At 40.3% G+C, this 25,707-nt stretch overlaps 1 protein-coding gene across 7 annotated transcripts in view; it reads right to left on the reverse strand.

Annotated features, from left to right (window-relative positions):
- Positions 1–25,707, reverse strand: part of cnksr2a (connector enhancer of kinase suppressor of Ras 2a) — a 473,904-nt gene that overhangs the window by 192,823 nt on the left and 255,374 nt on the right. For 5 of the 7 annotated variants that reach the window (XM_048541088.2, XM_048541089.2, XM_048541091.2 and 2 more), the window contains 2 exons: positions 8,121–8,254; positions 5,543–5,578 (listed from right to left, as the gene is read on the reverse strand). In XM_048541088.2, the coding sequence (XP_048397045.2) occupies positions 5,543–5,578; positions 8,121–8,254 (170 nt within the window). The remainder of the gene's footprint in view (positions 1–5,542; positions 5,579–8,120; positions 8,255–25,707) is intronic. The other 2 variants (XM_048541090.2, XM_048541087.2) reach the window with 1 other exon arrangement.

The following is a 25,707-nucleotide window of genomic DNA, read 5'->3' on the forward strand; positions in this document are numbered from 1 at the left end:
TACATCAGTATATTGCCAAACATGGTGTGGGCCATACAGATAACAGTCCATTATACTGCTCACATTTCAAGGAAATTGTTAGAAGTAGCACTAAATAAACAAATTACCCTCCATCGAGAGAGACCACAGTTCCATTGTAAATTACAGGTCTTAAATGACAGCTTCTATTGTAATTTCGATTTTAGAGAGAAAAGTGAGCCGTGTTTTGCCAAGTTATAGAGCACATACAATTGAGTTATTCCCAGAGGTAGCACTACCCACAGCAGAAAGTGTGTAATGTCCGTTTAAGAATTTGCATTTGCACAAAATCAGAATAAATTCACTAAATGGAGCATCGTGTCCTCCACCATTGGAAAATGTGCTCTCTTCAATGTCACTCATTTTCTGTTGTGCTTCTACAGGTAGCTTAACTCTTCAAGATTTACAATGAAATATTAAAATCTTAGGTTATATCTCGGTTTCCACCTAGAACAATTGCAAACAAAGTTAAGGGGCCTTCATACCTAACCAGAAATGGGTGACATGAAAACTGGATGATCCAATTGAAGAATTACTGCATCCCAGAAATGTAACCCCACAGCATGTTCAGCATGAAAATTCACTTTGAATGAAAACGCTGAGAAGTTACTGTGACCAAATTAATATGATGGATATTTACACAGGCTTGCACCACATGCTTCTTCCAAGTACTTAAGAATTGTTAAGAACAATCCAAAGAGTGCTGCATTACCCTGTGTACATGCATCCAAAGGAAGTAGCTACAGAGACAATGGCAACAATCTTGCAAGAATCCTTAGCTCATGGAAAAGTTCCAGAGATTGGAAAGGTGCCATTGTAATACCTTTACTAAGAAGGGATGGAGACAAAAAGAGGTAACTATAGGTCTGTGAGCTTATCATCCGTCATTGGGAAAATGATCATCCAATACAAAGGATATAACAGCAGCATATTTCGGAATATATATTACGATCAAGCAGAGTAAGCAGAGCTTCATAAAATGGAAATCATACCCGAAAACCTCAATGCAATTCTTTGAAGAGGTAACAAGAAGAAAAGACAATAGGGAAGCAGTGGATAAAAATATATTTGGATTTCTAGAATCTCAAAGTATTTGAGAAGGTACCACATATTAGGCTACTTGTTGAGACAAAAGCTCATGATGTTGGGGGCAGTACTTTGCATAGAGAACTGGCTAACTCATAGGAGACAGAGAGTTAGCATGAGTAGGGCATTTTCAGGAAGGCCTCATGGAAATAGTGCAATGTCATAGGGATCAGTGCTGGGGCCACAATTATTTACAATGTACATTACTTACTTGGAAAATGGAAGTGAATGTATATCACCAAGTTCATGAATAACACACAAACAGATGGGAAGGCAAGTGGTGGCGATGTCACAAGGAGTGGGCAAAGGGATATAGACAAGTTATGCCATGAGAGAAAAAATAACTTGACAGATGGAAGACAATGTAGAAAATGTTATGTAATGCACCATTACTGGAAGAGTTGAATATTACTGGAAGGGAGAGAGATTCCAGAAAATTCAGCACGATCCTCGTACAAGAATCACAAAAAAACTAGCATTCAAGTTCAGCAGGTAATAGGGAAGGCAAGGGGAACTTCTGAACAAGGGTCACTGAGTCCGGATGTGGAGGGATATTTTATGAGGAGGTTGGATCTCTAATCATTGGAGCTTTGAAGAATGAGGAGTGATCTTGTTGAAAAATACAAGATTCTAAGAGGGCTTTACAGGGATGATACAGAGAAGCTGTCTGCTTTTGTGGGACCAGATGGCATAATCTCAGTGTAAGGGCTCAACTATTTAAAACAGAGATGAGGAGGAATTTATTTTCTCAGTGGAGAGCAAATATGCAGAGTTCTTTACCACTGAGGGCTGACAAGGCAGGATCATCAAGTATATTCAACGCCGAGACAGACAGATTTTAAATTAGTAAGGAAATTGAGGGCTATGGAGAAAGTGAGGAAAGTGTAGATGAGGATTATCAGATCAGCCATGATTTTATTGAGTGGCAGAGTAGACTTGATGGACTGAATGGCCTACTTCTGCTCCTACATCTTTTAGTCTTACCCAAGGTCGTCCCAGCAGAAGTGAAATTAGTTTGGGCAAAATCATTCCTTTGGAGTCCAGGTCAGCGGTGAGTTAGCTTTGGTAATAGCTAGTTTACACTTCGGAGCACCATTTTATGTTGAATGATTTTACAAGAGCATAAATATGAGTACTTCGTCTTGAACAGAATTCACTAATGTGAAGAGGTAAAAAAACATAAACTTGATACTTCATTCAAAAGGGATGTTTTTCTCTGGCTTATTTAGTTTAGAATGAATTAGAAGTCTTGGATGTTAACTAAATGCTGGCCACCAGTGGCTTGACAAAATTTCCGTGACGTACAAAATAAACTTGTCAATCATGAAGGGGTTAAGCATGGTTGAGATTTTAGATGGGATTATCTCCTATCTGTGAAGAATAGTTTAGAAAAAAATTGTACAGGTTTTGGAAATAATCTCCAATTTCAATGCACTGGATCCATAATGGGGGAAACTGAAAAAGTAGTCTTTTCATGACATTGCTGTAGAAATGCAGGAACATTGTGACATCCAAAACTATTCTCAATTTTATTCTCCCACACTGAAGTTGGAAGCATGGTTGTGAATTTACTTAACATCCTTTTTTGGAGGTGTTGCGCTCATCAAGGCGAAGTAGGGGTGGATGGATTAGACTTTATTTACACTTTGGTCATCCATTATCTCTATCACCCATTCGGAGTAGGATTAGCACAATAAATTGTAATTTACATTAGCCTCAGAAAAAAAAAACTTCTCACTATTCTGCCACAACTGCCTATTTATGGCCTTACTCTGCTTTCAATGTGAAGTTTACATGCTGAATGGGAAGGGGATTCAACCTGGAGTTCCATCTTCACTAGAAATTATAGGGGTGCATCAGCACTCAATTCTGCTTTCAGGGGAGATAAGACTCACAAAGCATGTAATTTACATGTGTAAAACATTGAAGAGCACTGGTAACATGAACAGTAAAATCTATTCAAGCATCATATTCTTCTGAAATGTTAGTAAAACATGCAGTCCTTTGAGCCTGTTATCTTCTTCAATAAGATCATGGCTGATCTTTTATGTTAACTCCACTTTTTTGTACAAGTCGCACATCACGTAACTCCTTAAGTATCCTATAATCTATTCACCTGTCATCACGAATATGCTCAACAACTGAATATCACCTCCTGTCTGGCATCAGGAATTTGAAAGACTGAGTGAAAATGTGTGATCTCAATTCTAAATGGCCAAACTATATCATGAGTATGTTATCTCCAGAGTTAGGCACCCCAAGAAATAGCTTCTTTGCATCTACTTGGCAGCTCGGCAGCTCAGTGATTGGCACTGCTGTCTCACAGTGCCAAAGGCCTGGGTTCAATTTGACCCTTGGGTGTCTGTCTGTGCAGAGTTTGCACATTCTCCCCCTGTGTGTGCGGGTTTCCTCTGGGTGCTCTGCTTTCCTCCCACAGTCCAAAGACGTGCAGACTAGGAGGATTAACTGTGGGAAATACAGGGTTACAGGCATAGTGTATGGGAGTGGGTGTGATGCTCTTCAGAGGGTCTTGACAGGCCAAATGGCCCGCTTCCACACTGCAGGTATTCGATGATACTGTCAAGATTTCTATTATAATGCATATCAATGAGGGCACCTCTCATGCTCTAAATTCCTACAAAGCTTAACTGTAGTTAACTCAACCCCTCAGCATTGGGCAATTCTTTTATCCCAGGAATCAGTCCATTGCAGCTTCATTGCACTCCCTCTAAGTATATATTTCCATTTGCAAAAGTCAGAACACGATGGGCAATTTAGCTACCTAACCTGGACATCTTTGGACTCTGGGAGGAAACCCACACAGACACGGGGAGAAAGTGCAAACTCGACACAGACAGTCAACCGAGGCTGGAACCGTGCCCAGGTCCCTGGTGCTGACAGGCAGCAGTGCTAGCCACTGGGCCACTGTGTCAGCCCTTAGGGAGTTGGGGAATTTTCTTCAGTAATTTGAAACCACAAGAAAATAAATTATAAATTTAGATGATTTTAAGGTTACAGTCTTATGTTATCTGGTAAAACTTTCTAAGCACTACATATAAAACTACTTCAGAGCCACAACTACTCAATATATCTCACTGTAGCTGTTGAATGTTTCAGTGATAATGTGTTGTCATCCACATATGACACAGCTTTGTTGTCAGGTTGATATCAATTACAATGTTGCATGGAATAATTGATAATATCACAGTGAAACTATCTTCATTACCATTCATGACCAGGATGCAAATGAAAGATCAATATATCTGTTTTGTTTTGCTGCCATGACTAACAGAACATCTTTGGCAGGGAAACTGGAAGGACTCCTTAAACTTACAACTGAACAAAGAGTTCAATTTAACGTCCTGCTGAAAGATATTCACTACAAAAATGGCTTTGTAATGAAATATTGACTGAATGTGTGTTCTTGAGTACCAGAATGAAGGTTGAGCTTAGGGTCTTCCCACTGAGAGATGAAAATGCTACCATCTGCGGTGACACTTTGAATATTTTTTCATTTTAAAGTGGCCGCTTATTTTAAGTTGTAAGATAATAAATATTAAACAAGATGAAATATGAAGTGATGGCTTGAGCTGCTACAGTAAGATAACCAAACTTCAGTGGATGCATCACTGAAACAGATTTATGAGTATTGCAAGCAAAATTAGACCTGTTATCATAGCTTTAACCCTTTGAAGTAGATGAAAACAATTCATTTGGAAGCTGAACCATGGTTTCTCCCTGTGTGGAGTGCTGATGCAAAATGCAACACGTGGAAGATATCTACACATAAGAGAAAATGCTCACACATTTTATTGACATTCTCCTGTCAAAATTTAATTCCAGCTGTGCAATGCTTCAGGTTTGCAAATTATTCAAAATATGAAATCAGTAGCATTAATGATGGAAAAACTGGGTTTTACTTGAAAAATTGTGCGAAATTTTCACTAGAATTTTCTCAGTGTGAAAATTCATTACAGCATTAAGAAATACTGCAATATAATTTCACCTGTTACTTTTACAAAAATGCCAACTTGCTGTTTTAGAGTCCAGATGTTTCACTGAAACAGATGTTTCTAGACAAATGTTTTTGTAGTTTTTAGATACCTAAATATTTCTGAAAAATTCAGGGCCTCCAATTTCAAGAAAGCAAAGGTGATATCTTTGCCTTTAAAACTTAGCCTAACCTGTGGTTTTTACTCATATTGTAATCCCAAAATCCAGGTTATCTCCATGCACGGTCACATCCTAATCATCACACACACAATGTTCATACATATTTGCTTCCAACGCACAACAATGAAACACAAAATTAGAGTTGCTTCATTGTGTGAATTTATGCTTAGACACATTTACTTATAAACAGTCTATCTTTCTGTTCTAAAATTATATCAAATACTGGATCACAGCTAATGAACAGACACATCTCACAGGGACTTACCTGTTAATTCTAGAGATACTGGAACCTCCCAGCCTTCTGTAAAAAAAGTCATACATATAAAGCACCCACAAATTAACTTACGCAACATCTGGAACAATTAAAAAAAAAACCCACACTCTGGGAGTTATTTTTGTGAAATTATTGCTATAAATAAGGAACTGAAATTTATAAATGAGACAAGGTCCTCAGGGTTTATTTGAGGTGTCAGGACTTTAAGTTACCTTGATTGCTCAATGGCATCACTTCCATTAGCTGTCACACTCAAATTCAGCTTGGAAATCTATCTCTTGCCCACTTCCATCTTACACCAGGCATTACCCAGTGAATTAATTTTCATCATATACTGCCTCTTAAATCGGCAGAGAAATTGTAAAATCCCAGAACGAAACAATAAAACGATCAAAACTCTAAGAGTTCACCTGAACAATGTTCACAAACAGTTTTAAACAAGGTGTTTGAGAGAAGACACTACAGTATGGCAGCTGGGCACAGGTCAACACTGAGGAGCAGTAATACTGAAATAAAAGTTGGCATTTTTCAGATTATACTGGGAAGCCCAAATTTATTAGTTTCAAATTTTGCAGACTGATGAAAGAAGTAATAGCTTTGTAGAATCACAGTTGGATGTCTTTTGAAACATAGTGAACAAAGCTCCAAAGTTTGGCAGTATCGTTCAGGAATTCACTGACAGCATCAAAATGTAGTTGCTGCCATAGGATTGAGAGCTGCTGAAGAAAAAAGGAACATGTTGTTCAAGTTTTTCCCTTTGCACTCATCAGGACAGACACAAGAATGCCAAATTTCAAAGGCAAGAATAAACTACATTGCATGAATAGAGGGTGCTGATTGCTTGGCAAGTCAACACTAATTGGTTAAGACATTGCCATAGAATATGTGCTATACCCAATCAGCCTGTGCTTGTAAAACACAGAAGATAATGTCAAAAGTTTGATATGATTCCAGAAGCTGACAGCATTTGCTGAACAACCTTGGGACTGTTAGAATTGAAGATTATCAATCAGGCTTGTGGTGTGGCTTAATTACCCTTACTAGCAGGTGTGTATATCCTATTAGGGTCCTGCATGTCTAGCAATTACACTGCTTTTTTTGAATGAAACAAAAATCTACACAATAATGGTTCCCTTGTCTGTTCTCCATGGCAACACCTTGACTAATCAGTGTGAGTTTGCCTTTGAATCAGCACTCTTTTTGTCATGCAGTATAATTTATGACCCCTTTGAAATTTGGGATTTTTGCATCTGTCCTGCTAATGGCAAAGTGTTTCCTTCATCGGCAAAAACTACATTCTTATATCTTAGTCAACACTCCTGCAACATGACATGAATCCAAAATAACAAATCTTTTAAGAATTGCATTGTGAAAGATGTATGAAAATGGTCAATCTAGTCTGTAAATTAAAACTAGTATTTTCAAAACTGAACTGCAACAGAATATAAAAGGAATACATACTCATTTTACATAACAGAGCTAAAGAGTTCAGTGATGAAATGGCTGTCGGAGGCTTCTGAGAACAAATGTTACACCACCAAATATTGATTTTAAACTAAGTGTCTGCTCAAAATTATAGCAGTATGGGTTTCTTTTAAGTAAATATGTTTCTAACTGTAATTCTCGTTAAAGGCAATTTTTTTAATTGTTACGCTTTTCTTTTTAGCAGCAGCTTTTTAAAAGACATTTGGGAATATATCACTTCAATGAAGATTATCAACTGTTTTTTTTTCTGGTACCACTGTATATTGAAGACCTAATACTTTAGTAAAGCCATGCATGATTTTCTTCATAATTACTACGATTAATTCCTAACACTCAGCTGTGAACTCCTGTTAAATGCTGTTACGTTTTGGAAAATTTCAAAGTGATCTCAACCTCCTTCATTTATACAGGATTCAATTCTGTCTAAACGTCACCAAGATGAATTTGCTGGATGCACATTTTCAGTTTCATCACTGGATTTGTTTGCTAGTTCAGCTCAGTGAAACCTAGCATCAGAGTATTCTCCATTTATTGGTGTATTAATTTGAATCTTATTTTTGTTCTTCAAATTATTGACTATAAATGAAATAGGAAGAATGTAATATTGATCCCATTAAAGTGAATAAATTTTAATCAAAATTCATAAGCTGTCGGAATTTACAAAGACTTCCATCGGAGTGAAAATAGTTTTGGTATACCATAAGGGAAACATACTTTACATGCAAAGTCTTTGTTCATTGCTTTGCTGTATAACCGATGCATAACATTCTACTTCATTTAGTTTTCCTGAAGAATTATATACTTGGAATACACAGCTGTTCAACAAGTGGTTTTGTACTGCAACATATTGAGCAACATTGTGATTTCATAGATGCAAGCAAAAACTATAGAAAATCGCTTCTAGATTTAACAGGAGTACACTGTGTCAAGGTATTAGCTATAAGTAAAATTGAACTGCACCAGCTGAATCATTGATGTGTCATACTCTATCAGGCATTTCATCAAAAGTCATATGCAGGAACATTTAATATAAGCGTTAGGTCTATTTGTAAAATGAAACACTTTAATCAGAACAAAGGATTACCTGGGAGTATATGGCTCGGATGGAGGAGGGGGGATAAAAAGATCCTGAAGTGCAGAACTATCTCGTTTTGTAGGTGTACAGAGAGTACCGGTTGGCGTGGCAACACTACCAGTTGGACTTTTTGGGATAATTGGCTTTGGAAAATAAAGAAAAAAAAATTGGTAAACAGTTAAGATAAAATGTCTGATTTCAACAGAACTTGATATTAATTGAAGTCAAATTATAAAAAGCAATTATTTTACTATGAGAACATAAAAACATGTGGAAGTGCTTTTTTAAATCCTTACAGAAATGATAACAATGACATGGTATTATATAATCAGGTGACACTAACCTCTGATACAAACATTATTACAAATTCTGATCTAAATTAGGGCATAGTATCATTTTATACAACTCTATCAACATAGAGAAATAAACAATGTACCATCTTGCAATTATTGCTATTCATGAGTTGATCTCATGAGTCAGTTTGCGGGAAGGTTGGTTTCTACAAGCTCACCCTCTACCACACTAATTTTCCTTCTCCTCTCTCTGATTCAAAGGCATCCGGTTCCAGAAGTTGAAATGCTCTCTTTGAAGAGGTTAACAAGGTCTAATCATCCAGTTTAATCTGCATTTGATATTGCACATTAATTGTCAACCATTTCCTGTTGGCAAAAACCAAACTGGGTGAAATTCAGAAGAGCAGAGACTCCTATCAACTAAGTTCCAGTCAGGATGCCATCTTCGGCAAGCCCATCAGAATTGAGCACCAAAAGGTGGAGTCTGTTTAGTGCTCCTAACTTTCAAGATTTGTCTCTGATATGATGAGATTAGATTACCTACAGTGTGGAAACAGGCCCTTCGGCCCAACAAGTCCACACCGCCCCATGAAGCATCCCACCCAGACCCATGCCTGTACACCCACACACCCCCGAACGCTATGGGCAATTTAGCATAGCTAATCCACCTAACCTGCACATCTTTGGGCTGTGGGATGAAACCGGAGCGCCCGGAGGAAACCTACGCAGACACAGGGAGAATGTGCAAACTCCTCACAGACAGTCGCCCGAGGCTGGAATCGAACCCGGGTCCCTGGTGCTGTGAGGCTGCAGTGCTAACCACTGAGCCACCGTGCCGCCCCTTTTTGCAGCTATGAACATAGTTGACTCTGAAACACCATAGGCATCTAATTATCAGCCAACTGAAAGACCGAAGAGACAGTCAACTCTTGATAATATTCTTTGGCATGTCATAAGATGATGAACGGTGAGTGGTCATCATGGCTGCCTTCTCACATCAGAAAGCCTAAGTATTGAGGGCAGTCCTTGTGTAGTGGTAATGCCACTGGATTGGTAATTCAAATGCCCGGCTAAATAACCTAAGCACATGGATTCACATAGCAGCACAGCAGCTGGGAATGTAAATTCAATTAATAAATCTGGAATTTTAAAAAAATCCATTAATCTTAGTCACAATAATAATGAGCTTTTGGGAAGGAAATTTGCCTCCGTCAGTTGGTCTGGCTTATGGGCAACTCCAAAACCAAAGCATTGTGGTTGACTCTTAACTGTCCTCTAATAGGACTTTGCAAAGTACCCAGATTTTGTAGCAGTTTAATGCAACTAAAGGGAATGAAATTGAACAGACCACCTGCCGTCAACCTTGGTACTGGAAACAAAAATCGCAAAACCAGGCCGATTGACCATTGAAGTTCTTTTCTAGTTTCTGGGGCTTGTGCCAAAATTGGGAGACATGTCCCACAGAATAGGAAAGAAACAGTCTGACAAAGTCATGCTTCACTGGATCCCAACTTACAGACGAGGTCTCAGGTACCACCATTCCTGGATATTGTCCTCTCCCACTGGAGAAGAGACACACCAGAGGAGCAGCATTGCGGTTCACAGTTAGGACTGAGTTGCCCCGGGAGTCCTCAACATTGATTCCAGGCCCCAAGACGTCTCATGGCATGGGGTCAAACATGAGCAAAGACATGTTCTACCCAGGGCAACTTATTTCCATCCATTTCCCTACATCTCTTGGCTTATCAATCAGCACTCCTTATTGTGGAAATCTATACAGGAAGAATAACTGAGAGAGGCAAAGGTACAGCATATACTATGGATGGAGGATTTCAATTTCTTACATGAACAGTGGCACCACTCCAGTCAAGCTGGTCACAGGACACTTTTCAAGACTGGGTCAGCGCTAAGTAGTGAAGGGGCCAATGAGAGGGAAGTAGCTACTTGACCTCATCCTCACCAACTTACCTTTCGCAGGTACATCCGTGCATGGCAATATTGGTACATTTCAAACAGAATTACAACTCGAAACTGGGCATAACTGAAGCTACAATGTTAGACCTTTCAGAGTCAAAAGCTTGGACCATCCTTGCTAACAGCACTTTGGTGTTCCTACATCACCCGGACTACAGTCATTCAAGAAGGCAGCTCACTACCACTTTCTTGAATGCAATTAGTGACAGGTAATAACTCCTGGCGTAGCCATCCCATGAATAAATACAAAAAAAAAGTGAGAGTAGGAAAGAAAAAGTGGTCTGATTGACCAATGTCTACTGCCTGTGTGACAACTGCTCCTAAAGTCCACATCATGCCTATAGTCATTGTTTAACAAGCTTCCTTCTCATGAGATTCACCCCTGCTGACAATAAGTAAGCCCAGAAACAAGACCTCCTCCAGGGAAGCTGAGCTACCCACTGAACAAACATGAAAACCTTGTTTACAATTCAACAAATGAACGTATTTAATCGGCTGTAAACAACCTTGGAGTATCCTGTGTATGTGAAATCAACACATAATCTAAGTTCTTTCTTCCATCCTCCAAATGCAAAACAGTTTTAATGATATTAAAATTGCCTCAATTGAAGTGAGAGTGACAAGGGTCTACATAGAGAGATAAAACACTTAGAGTGCCTAGCAATCTGATACACAAACCAGCTAATGCCTCAAATGCTCTGCAGATAGAATAAGAAAATAGTTAACACTTCAGGAAGGAAAGCCTTTCACCAGAACTGGAAAATGTAATAGGTGCAACAGGTTTAAGCAAGTATGGAGGCAGGGAAAATTGATTAAGATGCTGAAACGTGGTCAAATGTAGCACAGTCTCAAGTTATTTTGTTTAATTCTAAGCTGATGGAAGACGATGTTTTTGCTCTTTCATAATTTCCTCAGTCACTCAGGTGATTAGTTAAAGGAAATTAATGGATGTAGACTGTCCAACATATTATATTTTGATTATGAGTTCGTTTTTACAGTAGTTGAACTAATATGGGCAGATTTAATAAGTGGCACAGCCTCCATCCTGACGTTGAAAGACTAACAAAATATTTTTACCATATTGAACTTTTAAAATGAGTTTGATCAGAAATCCCTATTGGGGATAGGAACTATCAAATTTTTCAAGCCAATTTACACTATAGAGAAAGAAGTTGATTTCCCAAGCCTTAAGGAATTGATAATTTTATAAAATAGCAATATTATTTCCACCACATGACCCATATTTGAGTATTAATCCTTTCATTTTTCACAATAACCATTCCTACAGGCTCTTTGAGTGAGATTTCCAATTCTACATTCAATATGGAACAATATCTGTGCAATGACCCGTGTCTGTTAGAACAGAAAATAAGTTAAGAATGCCAAATCTCATTACACGTACGATGAATGGAGCTGAAAGAAAAAAGAATTTTTATAATTTCATCTGGCACTGAATTTGAACTTAGCTCCTGGAAGTTTAAAGCTCTGCGCTAACTACACCGTGCCACCTAATCCCAAAGCCATGTTAATAACAATGTAAAAATTAAAATGAGGCAACTCTGGTTTGGAGGATTCAAACCATTTCTACTCTTTATTTTAATCAATCAAGATGAGCAACGTTATGATTAAATCTCGTAGTTATATCCATTTTCTTGTACTGAGTAAGCATTCTGAGTGATATTCAACATTCAGAGCACACTCAGCTCCAGAGTTGCTAGATGGCAATATTCAAAGATGCCCTGCAAGATTTTTAATCAGTTAATCAGGACAATTCACAGGTCAAAGCAAATTATTACAAACAGAGACTGAAGTCAGTGAATGTGAGACAGACAGAAATATACCCTCCGCATTAGAAGGGATAATGATTAGCTATATTCGAGAGAAGGCAACCGAATCCTGCAGTCTCTGTAGTTGGAGTCCCAGTGAGAAGTCAAGAGCAGTTGACTCTCACTGCCAAGCTGGCGCTCAAGGGAGGTCCAGGTAAAAGAAAAGCAAACTCCCTGCAAAAATGTGTAGTTGATCAGTTGTGCCGAAAAGGCAACTGAACTACAGGTTCGCCGCAAGAGATACTGTTCAATAGTTATTGATTGAAATCTGGAATGGTACCATTGAATAAGTACTGGAGGATAGCATTTGGAGCTGAGGGGTCACAGTATCAGGAAAGGAGAGTAACTGGCCAGAACAGGAGCCATCATTGAGTTAATTACATGATGGATGCCTCTTTGAGAGGGAGTTTTAACATCAGGTCAACAAAAATGATCCCCTTTGAGGTTTAATAAATTTTGATTACCCACTACATCATTAATGTCAAGGGAGATTGAGTGACAAAGCCATGGGATCTGCCTTGAGTACATTTGCCATTTGATTTGTGATGTGCGGTATTCAAACACAGCGCATCCACGCTGACCAGATGTTAATCCTGAATGTTAGAAATAAGCTATTCATCTGTTGTAGATTGTATTACTGTTTTATCTTTGAGCAGTAAAGTTTACTGCTGTTTGTTTGAAAAAGTAGAATCTTAAGGCTTTATTTCTTGGTAAATCCACAGGATCTCACTTTCTGTCGACTTTAAAAATAAACAGTATTGTGCCCTAACCAAACAAAAACATAATTTGGTGATCTTGTTTGGGATCATAACAATAAATTTAGTAGTCTAGTCTGGGACTGTAACAACAAATACCGGTCATGAGTCCATACAGAGCAACAAATATCTCCCAAATATTGGCTTGATATTGATCCTTGACCTCTGATGAAATGCATGAGATATGATAGGAATTTACAATTCACAATTATTCATATTTTAGTAACAATGTCTCATGTAGCTTGGCTCGGAAGACACCTCCAAGCTGAGAAACAGGACCAACCACTTGGGACTGGTGAAGACATTAAACAGCAACATTGGTAATGACCCAGGAGCTGGCGAACTGTGGAAAGAATTTTCCAAGTGGACAGTGTGAGGAAAGGAATGTAAATAAAATGGAGATACCACTAAATTTTATGTAACGATCAATGCTAGGCAGCAGGATTCAAAGCCACAATCTTGCAAATAGTAAGCTTACAATGCTTTCTTTCTGGATATCTACAGTCCTACACTGTGTGTGCGTTTTATTTATTAAAAATTATGTTTACCAAAAAGATAATAATTATATTCTAACTGAAACATAATTGTCATGTGAGACGAAGAGAGATGCAAACCTTTCCTTTTGCGTAAGAGTGGGTATATAGGGATCTGAGACATTGTCCAGCATTAAAACTTGATGTTTCGTCTCTCCTACTATTTGATATCTCAAGCCTCTTCATTATTCGACTGCACATAAAAATACTTTGGAGATATTCAACATAGAATACTTCATCATCTACTATTGATGGTTAACTAACTGTCACAAATCCAAGTCATGGTGATATTTGGAGATAATGGGAACTGCAGATGCTGGAGAATCCAAGATAACAAAGTATGGAGCTGGATGAACACAGCAGGCAAAGCAGCATCTTAGGAGCACAAAAGCTGATGTTTCGGGCCTAGCTCCTTCATCAGATAAGGGTCAACGCCCGAAACGTCAGCTTTTGCACTCCTAAGATGCTGCTTGGCCTGCAGTGTTCATCCAACCCCACACTTTGTTATCATGGTTATATTCTACAGGTTTGCATTTCTAGGACTAAGGTTATTGTTCAAGAACTTTTACTACTAGGAGAGAATGTGGCAAAGGTGGAATCGTCACAGAGACTGGAGTAGATCATTCTGTATGGATCAATAGGTGCAGCACTCCTCAGGCCTATTGCTTGGACCCAAAACTAGGGAAATAATGGCATTTTTCTTCCCTTAGGCCCTGCTACCAAGGCCAAGTTTTAGCATGAATGTTAACTCCTGAAGACGGGTTAGCAGCTGAGGTCTGTTGTTAAGAGTATCTCTGCCATATAGCTGGCACATAATGATGTTTTTGTCATGCAGATGTCTGCATGAGCTGTCCTGCCTTCGGATACTAATGCCCTTCATATGGATTGCGGAGACCCAGCTACACAGTTAATTAATTGTAAATCACTGTGCATTGAAAACTCAGGTTGTTACTATTTTGGAATTTAGCAATTTATTTCAGTTGCATATTGAATAAAGTATATTTTTTAAACAAATATGTGCAATATTACTGTTTCTTTGCAGCATAGTTGTTTATGAAACAAATCTGTTATACAATTCTAAACCTGAACTTCAGGTGAGAATTATTAATCTAATTTATGGAAAATAGTAGCCAGCAGTAGATTTCATCACCACCAGCCAAGGGATTTCTCAATGATTGTGCGAGACCTGAGGCAGTGTACAATTATAAATACTGTTCTGCAGTAGCCTCACACAACAGAAGAGACACAGCAAAATGGATGCCCCGAGGTTATTTAACCAAGAGCATTCTTTTGAAATAAATGCACGCATATTTAGTACAACTGAATGAAGAAAGGCGGACCATTGAGTACAATTTATAATATTTAGTCTCCACAATCAACTTTCCTCAGACCTGAAACTACATTCATGTTTAAATACTTTAAACAAGTTCTTCCCAGAGCAATCAAAATGCAATGGTATAATTTTGAACGGAGCTTGTTTCGTTTTAAATTCAGCGTTTCAAGTGATGCACACTTAATGACTTGCTACAGTCTGCATACAGATAAACCAGAGGTGGTCACATGACTACAGTAAGGCCACCAATACCTTAAAGTTACAGTTACGTTCCTCCGAACATTTCCATTTTATAAAACAAAAGGCATGTGCCATCATTCACTGTTACAAGTTACCCAATACACAATCACAAGGCAAACTTTCGCTCATGACCAGAATAGTGCCATCAGTTCCAGTGTCATTAGTCTCTGTGCAATTCTTTAAATCATGCGTGTCGCCGAATAATATATGCACGCATTCTCATTGGCTGTTTGGTATCTGCTTGTTCCCAGATGTTTCTACTTCAGGGAGTGTCATAGATAGTGTTGCCATGGTAACTGTTGTTGCTGATGTATTTCTGTTGCTGGGGAATGGAGGACCTTTGGGGCTAATGTTATGCTGTCCTGTGCGCTGGTGGTGAAATCATATCCTCCTGATTAGCCGTTTGACGCGAACAAACAGTACTTCTCGTTGTAACTGGGTATGTGCATTTGCAGTGAAACATCTGGTCATGCACATTCACTGCGCAGGATTGAGGTGACAGCTGCTCAACACTTGTCCCACTTGCCGTGTGGGCAGGCTTTTGCTGACAGCGTTAAACATTTGCACTTTGACTGGCTGCCCAACACTCAGCTCCAGCAATGAATTCGCAGTTCTACCAAAATGAAATCTGGTTGTCATTGTGTCTTAACTTTCTCATTCATGTCCATTTCAGTAGTTTTCTCATGATTCAAACAGTTTGTTTGGATTAGGCGTGACATTGCTCTTTGGATTGGACTATTTTCCTTGCCTTCAGCAAGGTGTGCTCCTCCACTCAAACATTGCCTTGTTCAAATCTTGCTGAATTCTGTTTATTACTTTACGATGCCTTTGGTGATTTCACTGCCTTCTGATTTGACCAGACAGCGTGGACATGATGTAAGGTTGAACTTCCCAATTCGTTATGAAGTGAGTGAATTCTTCATTCATCGACAGAGGGTTATTATCGTTCATCACAATGTCTGGAATATTGTACTGACTAAAGTGTGTTTTCTGCTACCGTACAATCTCATTGGTAGTCATTGACTTCAGCTAGACAAACTACTAGTAGGCAGAATATTCATTGATAAGGACAAGGACAAGATAATTAGCTCCCGTGAGAGTGAAAAAGTCTACTCCATTTGGTTTATCATGTAGCATAAGTGGCTCTTTAGCTTGTTTAGGTCAGTACTTGTCAAACACTGCAATAACTTCATCTCCTTGCTCATGTTTGGCCAGCACAGCACTTGTCTTGGCTTCCTCAGACTAGGCTCAATTCCTTGACAGCTGGTAAATATGCTTCATCATTTCTTGTTTCATTTGCTAAGAGACATCCTTTGTACCAGACGCCATCTTCAGCTACCACTTTGTCACAGTATTTTGAATACTTTCTAAAAGCAACTGGAGAGTCCTTAATGCTTTCACACCATCCTTTCATCACTATGCCTTGCAGCACTTGCAGAGTTCCATCGTGTTGCGTCCCATATTGATCCGAGCAAAATCAAATCCTGTTGCCATGGTGGCAATTTTGGAATATTTTAGAATAATGTCATTGCTTATTTGGTAACTTCCAGGTGAGAGTCTGTTCTTGTTCAATCTGGAAGATTTCACACTGCTTGAGCATTTGTAAATTTCTTCTCTGCTGCTCTCGATTGTATGTCAGGAAAGTACCTGTTTCCCATGATTACTTGCCACATCCAGAAGATACTCTGCAAATGAAGGAACAATCTTTGCAGGTGCTTTGAATTATACAGAAATAGCTTGAAGAAGATAGTTTGAAATAACTTATGGTCAGGTTCCACTTTCATTCTATCTCTCCCAAGCAGTTATTGTTGAAAATGCTTACAAACAAATACAAAGCTATATCGGAGCATACTGTTGCTCAGCAATGTGGTTGACTCTTATCTGTCATCTGGGCAATTAGGGATGGGTAATAAGTGCTGGCCTAGCCAGCGACACCCACATCCCATGAACGATAAAACAGAAGTTACATTAATTTTGTGGATGCAAATACAACAGACTGTCTTTGCTGTAAAGAGATTTCAAGTCCTATCTCACTGGAATCACATGACATGATGATTTCATCATTGATACTGTTATATCCAGCTCTGGTATTATTACAAGTTGTTCTGTTTGAGTGAAGGTTTATTCTTTTTCTGTGCCAATGTCACTGTACTACGGTGAGCTTGCATAGATGATCACACTGACAATAAAATGGGCAAGGACTTTGCTGAACAGTTCATAAATCCAACAAATCATTGGATGATCTGGTCTGTAGAAGTCATCAGCTTCTTGATTACACCTTCTTTTCTACTTCTAGCTTGTCGTTCAGATTGGATCAATGGACAGCTAGAAAGCTCCTTGGCAGATGTTGTGTAGTTGCACACTTTCATCTACTTCAAGTTATCTACCAGGACCTGTCGTCATCTTTGGATATCTTTGGTCTAGGATGTGTTTGGTAAACAATGGCTTAGTAGCTTGTGAAACATTGCAAACATCTTCTTTAAGCTTATTATTTGAAGCTTTATACTTGATTCAGTTATGCTGAATGGGTTTTACTAAATATCCACTATCTGGAACTGCAGATTTTTATTCTTCCCATCGCCATGGGCTGTCTGTTTAAGTTAGTCTACTTGGGATGATTGCCCTTCCATTCTCAACTTTACTATCTTGGGCTTCAACCACAAATGACTACTGACAAATGACACTGCACAGATCTCTGAAGCTCACAACATTGTACAAAGCACCAATACCTATCTGACACTTCACATTTACTTGATGTTCCTCTCCTGTAGTCTTCACACTAGCAGTCACAAACAAATTATCACCTTTAGATCTGACAATACCAGTCCATTGTATGCTGTAAACTGATTGGCCAGTATCGTTATCTGATGTCTCTTCAGCAACCATTTTAATAAGCTTGCTTTGGTCCTTTCTAGTTAGGTTCTGGTCTGCAAACTGATCCAGCTTTTTGCACTATAGCTCTAATTTTCTCACTTTTGGATGAGCTTACTTCTCTTTTACATCATGTCCGCTCATCTTAATTTTTTTTGCATATATTTATTTCTTTTCGACCAGTCTGTTTTTCTTATTTAGCCAAGAATCTCTTAGCAGACAGCAATGCCTCATCTGTTCACCTCTTAATACTTTCTAGTTGATGATGACTACAGAGCTGTTGCACCTGTTGGCAGCTTTTGCTCCTCTCTCAGTAAATACACTCTCATGGCAGGATCTCTCAAGTCTAAAACAACCCTAGTTATGTTGAGATAATCTTTCAGCTGTTCATACTCAGAGGATTTAGCTTGACATGTCAGTGCGGTCAAATACTGAGTAACAGTCTCCTTGTGTCTTTGAGCTTTGATGTAGAAAATATCGTTTCAACATACATGCCAGACCTACTGAGCTTTACTACAACTTCTGTTTTTGATAGCATGAATATGGCTTGAAGGACGTGCATTTTCAAAGGTTTCAAAACCTTTGCAGTCTGCCTTTTCTGCTCCTTAGTGAAATGTAGGTTTCAATATAACCTGGAACACTCTTTCCTCAGCAGTGAAAGCAGGGTTCCAACTCTCATATGCTCAAATTTTCTAATACATTAAATGCTATTACTCTGATAATGGAAAAAAAATCCAATTCTGCCTCACATCTTCTCTCATTTCAACAGCAGCAGGGAATAGAAATTGCAATCATTTTAACTCACCAAGTGGTTCCAAGTTGTGATTTTTCAGGAGCTGATTCTCTTACAGCTGTGAAAATCTAGACATGTTCAGCTGCTCCATGCTAATGTCACGTTCCAAATGATGTGCATTTAAAGGCTGCTGCAGACTGCACATAAAGGCACTTACTGCAGAGCTACAGGTGTGGGAAGCCATGCAACCAGCATGTTTAGGATAAAATTGTGATTTTGCAAGCACAGGTTTTTGTTTGTCAGAAGCAGCTTCAAGAAGAAACGAAAGGGTTAACCAATGATTGTTTCAGGAAAAATTGCCATGTGCTGTGAGCAAACATAACCAAGAGCCATAAAGAGTTTGGTTAGTAAACAGGAGAAATGCCTTTTTTTGGGTAATTTGTTGCTATTTTTGTTTCATTACCTAATTATAACAAAAACATGTTCCTGTTGCAATATTTTCAACAAAATAAAGCACTTTGAGTATATTGAAGCAATTTCTGAACAATTCATCATCTCTTTAAATGAAGCCTTTGAGCCCATTCCTGAGAAAGGAATGAAGAACTGCTAAGAACATTCTAACCATGGAGATAGTAGGAACTGCCGATGCTGGAGTCTGAGATAACAAGGTGTGGTGCTGGAAGAACACAGCAGGCCAGGCAGCAAGAGAACAGCAGGAAAGCTGATGTTTTGGATTTGGACCATTCTTCAGAAAAAAAAAGTCGGGTCCAGTCCTGAAACGTCAGCCTTCCTGCTCCTCTGATGCTGCCTGGCCTGCTGTGTTCATCCAGCTCTACACCTTATTCTAACCATGGATTTGCGTTTGAATCTGTTTTTGTTGATGCATTTATATTTCTGTAATCTATGCAGTATCTAGTTGAGGCACGCAGTTTAGGAACTATCGAACACCACTAGTGAACGCCAACCAATTTGGCTCGGTTCAATTAGGTCATTTTCCGGCATTTACTGAATCTCCACTGAGCTTGGTTTACCAAGCTGATCTGATAAGAAGAGAGATAACGAGGTGTAGAGCTGGATGAACACAGCAGGTCAAGCAGCATCAGAGGAGCAGGAACGCTGACGCTTTGGGCCTAGACCCTTCTTCAGAAAATGATATTTTTTATCTCAGATTCTCCAGCATCTGCAGTTCCAGTTATCTGATAAGAATGTTGTTTTATCAGCAATGATTAAACCTCTAGCTAATTCCAATGACCAGCTCCTCCACACATTATGATTGTAGTGAATTCTTGCAAAATGAATAATCGTTTTGCCACCTTTTTGCTTTGATTTTTTTTCAACAGAAATGTATATTAAGACATGGAAATATTTGCCAGTCATGTTCATCCCCGGTGTCCTGGTCAGTATTTCGAAACAATTAACATTCCACACATACTGATGATGATGGTGGACTTTGTTGACCACAAGGTTCTTGATTGGGGTTGGGGCCAATCAGGAAGCCCTGGCTGACCAACACGCACAGAAAATTAGAATCTCCTCCATTCGTTGGACTGACTCCAAGCTGGCTGCTCACAGCCAGCTTACTACGCACAAGCAAATAAAGGGTGACTTGGTGATGCAACATTGGCATCAGTGCGGTTATTTCAATGGCGACGGGAGAAAACAGTATATGCCTGAAGAACATTTGCTGAAAATATTCATCTTGGATTTGGGGGTAGGATTTCTGGCATCATGCTTTTATTTGGGAAGCTTGACTTGTTCAATCCTGCTGTTGAAGACTTGGCCCAGTATGTACAAAGAATGCTTTATTTTTTCCCGGCAAATGACATTGGGGCAGATGTAAAGCAATGAGTAATCCTTCTGACTGCTTGTGGGCCTGCAGTATTTTTGGTTATGAGGGGCTCAATGTTCTCAGAGGCACCAGATACTAAAATCTTAACAGAATTGATATAGTTGGTTAAGGAATATTATGATCCCCAAACCTCCTCTAATTCTGAGGTGGTACTGATTTTATTTGGTTGTTAGAGAACCAGGGGAATCTGTATCAGGATTTTCCTCAAGGTTAAGATGATTGGCAGAGACATGTGATTTGGGGTTAACCCTGAATGAGATGCTGAGAGACCACTCGGTATGGGGGATTAATGATGTAACCATTTAGAAGTGCCTACTAGCTGAAGCCCAACTGGACTGTAACAGGCACTTCACAGGCTTTGTCCTTAGAAAATGAGGCAAGTGGAGCATGGGAACTACAGGGCATCCCAATGCAATCCCTCACCTCTCCAAATGAGCTTGGGGAACACCACTTGAACATAGAGAATTGCACAGCCTTACGCAGGGCACGTCCTAAGCAGAGGGAATCAAGGCTAGCCAACAGCAGAACCCCATAACAAAGACGAGCCTCGGTCAAGTGGCCAAAGAGTTCTTTGGTACCTGGGCCAGCAAGCCACTGTAGTTGCTGCCGGTATATGGACTTGAGACAGCAAAAAAATCCTACAAGGCCCGGCTTAAGTAAGAAAACTTGTAGACTGATACCCATGAGAGTGCACACCCTGGGAAGTCCCCCTACGTGTGGGTGAGGACCTCAGCCAGACGGAGAACATACACTGGGGAACCGTTGCAGATTAAGGGTTCAACTTTGGTTCCAGTCTCCAATGAAAAGCAATTGGTGCAGGCAGTTACCACTGTAGTAACAGGGTTGACCCAAGCCTATTGGGGCAGAATTGGTTGGGATAGATTCACCTTGATTGGCTATATTTTTCGATTGGAAAGTGGCTGCCTCAGTGAACTCCTGGTGAAATACCCAGGAATATTTCAGGAAGGGCTTGGACTATCAAAGGAGCCAAAACCAGGTTACATGTCGACCAGGAAGCAATTCCGAGATTTTGCATGGCCCACCCAGTGCCATTTGCTTTGCCGGCAAAAGTAGAGGCAGAAATCAGGAGATTGGAGAGCGAAGGAATCATTAAACCAGTGCAGTTTGCAGAATGGGCAGCACCAGTTGTACCCATTGTCAAGTCTGATGGCTCAGTTTGCCTTTGTAGGGGATTTTAAGCAAACAGTAAACTGCATCTCACAGCTGGATAAATACCTGATCCCTTGCATAGAGGACCCGTATGCAAATTTGGAAGGGTCGTGGGGGGTGGGGTGCTGTCCTTTATGGGGTATCATCAGTCTGCGCCCTTTTCCAGCGGACCATGAAGAATGTTTTACAAGGGCTACCCCAGGTTGTCATTCATCTGGATGATGTAATAATAACCAGGAAAACTAATAAAGAGTGCTTGGAGAACTTGGACATTGTATTTAAACATTTCTCCCAGGCAGGCCTACACCTTAGAAGGGGTAAATGGGTGTTCCAGGCAGCCGAAGTGACTTACTTGGGTTACAGAGTTGACAAAACTGGGTTATTCCTATTAGAACATAAAGTGAGGGTGACGAAAGGAGCCCATGGCTCCCATGAGTGTACTGGAGCTGAGGTGTTTCCTTGGGTTAGTGAAACATTACGAAAAACTCATATGTAACCTGACATCCATCTTGGCTCTTGAAAAAGAGTCAGCCTCGGAAATGATCGCTTTGCCTAGAGGTAGCCTTTAGGGAAGTGAAAAAGCAGCTATCGTTATCTGAGGTTGATCCAATACAACCTGAATCGAGAGGCGATGCAGAGATGCAAGGCCTCCCTGTATGGTATCGGGGTACTGTTGGCTCACTGAGAGGAAAGCGTAAGAGCGTAAGATTCCTGGACTTTGGCTGGTGTCGAATGCAAATATGCCCAAATAAAAAAGGAAGGTTTGGTGTGAGGAAGTTCCACCAGTACCTTTATGGGTGGGAATTTGTCAAAGTAACAGATCATAAACCCCTGCTAGGCCTACTGAAGGATGACACAGCAATGTCGCCCACAGCTCCCAGTAGAATTCAGCGCTAGGCCTTTGTTCTCAGCATGTACGAGTTAGAACACTGTCCAGGAAGCCAAGTCGCTCATGTGGATTCTTTGAGCCGCCTCCCCCTGGCAGATACTTCACCAGTGCTGTGACTCCTGGAATAATACGTTTTGGTTTTAAACTTCCTGGGCACCCTTCCGATCACCACTGACAATATCTGACGATGGAATCAAAAAGATCCTGTCCTACAAAACTAAACCAGCTGGTGACAACGGGGTGACAGAAGGACCATTGCTACCAGGACTGAACCCTTTCTCGCATCCAGCAAGACCAGATTGCCATACAAGATGGCATATTACTGTGGGACAGCAAGAGTGATTGTTCCCAGCAACGTTCACCGTCAGATACTGGCTGAACTCAGCCAGGGTCATCTGGGGGTTTCCATGGTGAAGATGCTGGCAAGAAGCTATGTCTGGTTTCCAGGGTTGGATACCGACATAGGTGCACTGGTGGGGAATTCCCCAGAGTGCCAACAAGGACAAACATTAGCACTGGCGGCGTCCCCAAATTTGTGGGAATGACCAGGTAAACCCCAGCCTTGGTTACATGTCAACTATGCCAGTCCTGTCATGGGCTTAATGTTCCTGGTCATTGTGGATGCCAATTCAAAGTGGTTGGGTGTACGTAGAATTTTTCTGGCAAACTCAGGGATGAACAATTGAGAAGCTGTGAGTGTCGTTCACGATACACAGACTCCCGGAAGTATTGGTCATGGACAATGGGACACCATTTACCTGCAGGGAATTTGAATAGTTCTCCTAACGTCCGATGGCACTTGGCACATAAGGACAGTTCCATACCATTCATCATCCAATGGGCTGGTGGGAAGAGTACTCCAAACATTGAAGGCTGGTTTAAAGAAGCGGTCTACAGCAACACTCATACCAAATTGTTCCAGCTCCTGTTGGATTACGGGACCACCTCTCATGTAACAATAGGGATAGCTCCAGCAGGAGTTGCTGATTGGGAGAAGGCTCCACACCAGGTTAAACGTGGTATTTCCAGTGCTTGGAGGAGAAGGAGAGTGAAATGGCAGCAGAAATGCCAATGCCAACCACAGGCCTCCTCTAAGCGACAGAGGCAGTTTACTTTGGGCACGAAGTTTGGTACCAGAAGCAGGAGAATGGCCCTGTATGTGTACGAGGCGAGGTTGACGCAAGGTCAGGTGCCATGACTTACAAAGTTCAGGTCAGTGAGGTGGTCCTGATCAAAACACTGGTCCAGAACCAGCCCATCAGAACAGCCAGAAGAAACTGTCAGAAACTGTCGGTTGTCCCCCTCGACCTAGTGTTGAGGGAAACTCAGAGTCCGAGATGGATGCCTTGTTACCATTACCGCTGGAAGAAGAGGAGGAAACTCTCCCGAGATGGTCTGGACGCAAAAGATAGGCTATGGGTCTGGTACACACCGCCCATGTCAGAGTCTGAATCAGATGTACCAGATCTGGGGCGAAAACTTGGCTGGAAAAGTTTCGAGAGAAAGACTATGCCTACATCCTGGGACTTGGCTGGCGGGGGAAGGATGTCGTGATTGGAACCAAGTGGACCTTGTTGACGATGAGATCCTTGATTGGGGTTGTTAACCTGGGCTAATCAGGAAAGTCCTGGCTGACAGATATAATGAGGGGATATGTAAGCATTGCCCCTACTGGGCCTTGCTTTTGGCTAGTTTCCGGGCCACACGAATGTGGTATTTCCGATGGTGGAAATATTAAATAAAATGATTTTCACAATTTCACTGAAACCCTGCACTTACACACACACAACACAGGTGCTAAGTCAGAAAACAAACACCACTGCTGGACAGCAGCAGTGTGGGGAACATTACAAAATATAAATAAACAGGGGGGTTTAGAATCTCCTCAGTTCAGGGGCCTGACTCTGAGGTGGTTGGCCGTAGCCAGTGAACTGTGCATCAGCAAATAAAGGCTAACTTGATGATGGAATACCAGCCTCTGTGCAGTTATTTCACCACAATAAAAAAAAAGATTGTCTAGATACTCACAATGCAGCGAGCAGGGGATCAATGTACATTAAGCGAATGCCATGTTTCCTGCATTGCAGCAGTAACTATACTTGAAAAGTACTCGATTGGCAGTAAATATCTTGGAGACAGCTGCAGGTATGAAATGGCCTATTTAAATGCAAACCTTTCTCCTGTTTTAAACTAAAAGTAATTGCAATTGAAATATTGCAGTCAAATATAATTCCTATCGAGCTTCTGGTGAAAAGTTGTAGGAATCAGTCCAGCACCTTCCTGTGATCTGGGGAGAACATGCCTATTTTCGCTGCTGGGCTTCATTTACCATGCTGCCAGCCTACTTGGCATCCTGTGGAAACACCCAAGAAACAGTGCTAGCCTCTGAACTATTGTAAGCCTGAAGGTATGAAGAACCATGTTGGAAACATATACTTGCACTGCTAAACCCCCTACTCTCTCCAGAGGGAAAAACATCCTGTGAATATTTAGGGAGATAGGATTGATTAATTACTGTCCTAGGTATTGGTGAACACATGCTGAGCTACTTTTCCAGTCAGTTTGAGGGATGATTGGGGTTTTTTTGAAACTTTAAACAAAGGCAATGATGAGTTGTTAAAGCAAAGCTGGTTAAAGTGAAATGGCAAACTGGGTTAACAGCTAGGGAGAAGAGAGATTCAGTTATAGAGATTCAGGGCATAATCCAGAATACACAGAACTTCTAAACAATTTTTAAAAAAAATCCAAGGGATGGATCAACCATTCATGGTTAGCTGGAAAGGGTTAGGTCATTTTCAAATGTAAGGAAAATGCAAATAATTATGCAAACACAGGCTGCACATCAGAAAATTGGACAGGATGTATGAAACAGCAAAGAAAGCTGAAAGTCCAAGCCAGCACATGGAGGGAATCAAATTATTTCATTGTGGGCAAATAATCTGGGATTGGGGTGACTGGAGACAGGAGTCATGTGCTAAATCTTCAAACAACACGTCCAACGAGATCAGTCCTTTCAGTTGTCAGATTCCACCGGACAACTCAGGTTAAAACACCCTGATATTAGCTTTACTCTTCAAGTAAATTTGCATTGTTTGCATGGAAGAAAGAAAGATTTTAAATTCCTATTCAA

Source organism: Stegostoma tigrinum, chromosome 12, assembly GCF_030684315.1.
Source record: "Stegostoma tigrinum isolate sSteTig4 chromosome 12, sSteTig4.hap1, whole genome shotgun sequence".
NCBI lineage: Eukaryota > Metazoa > Chordata > Chondrichthyes > Orectolobiformes > Stegostomatidae > Stegostoma > Stegostoma tigrinum.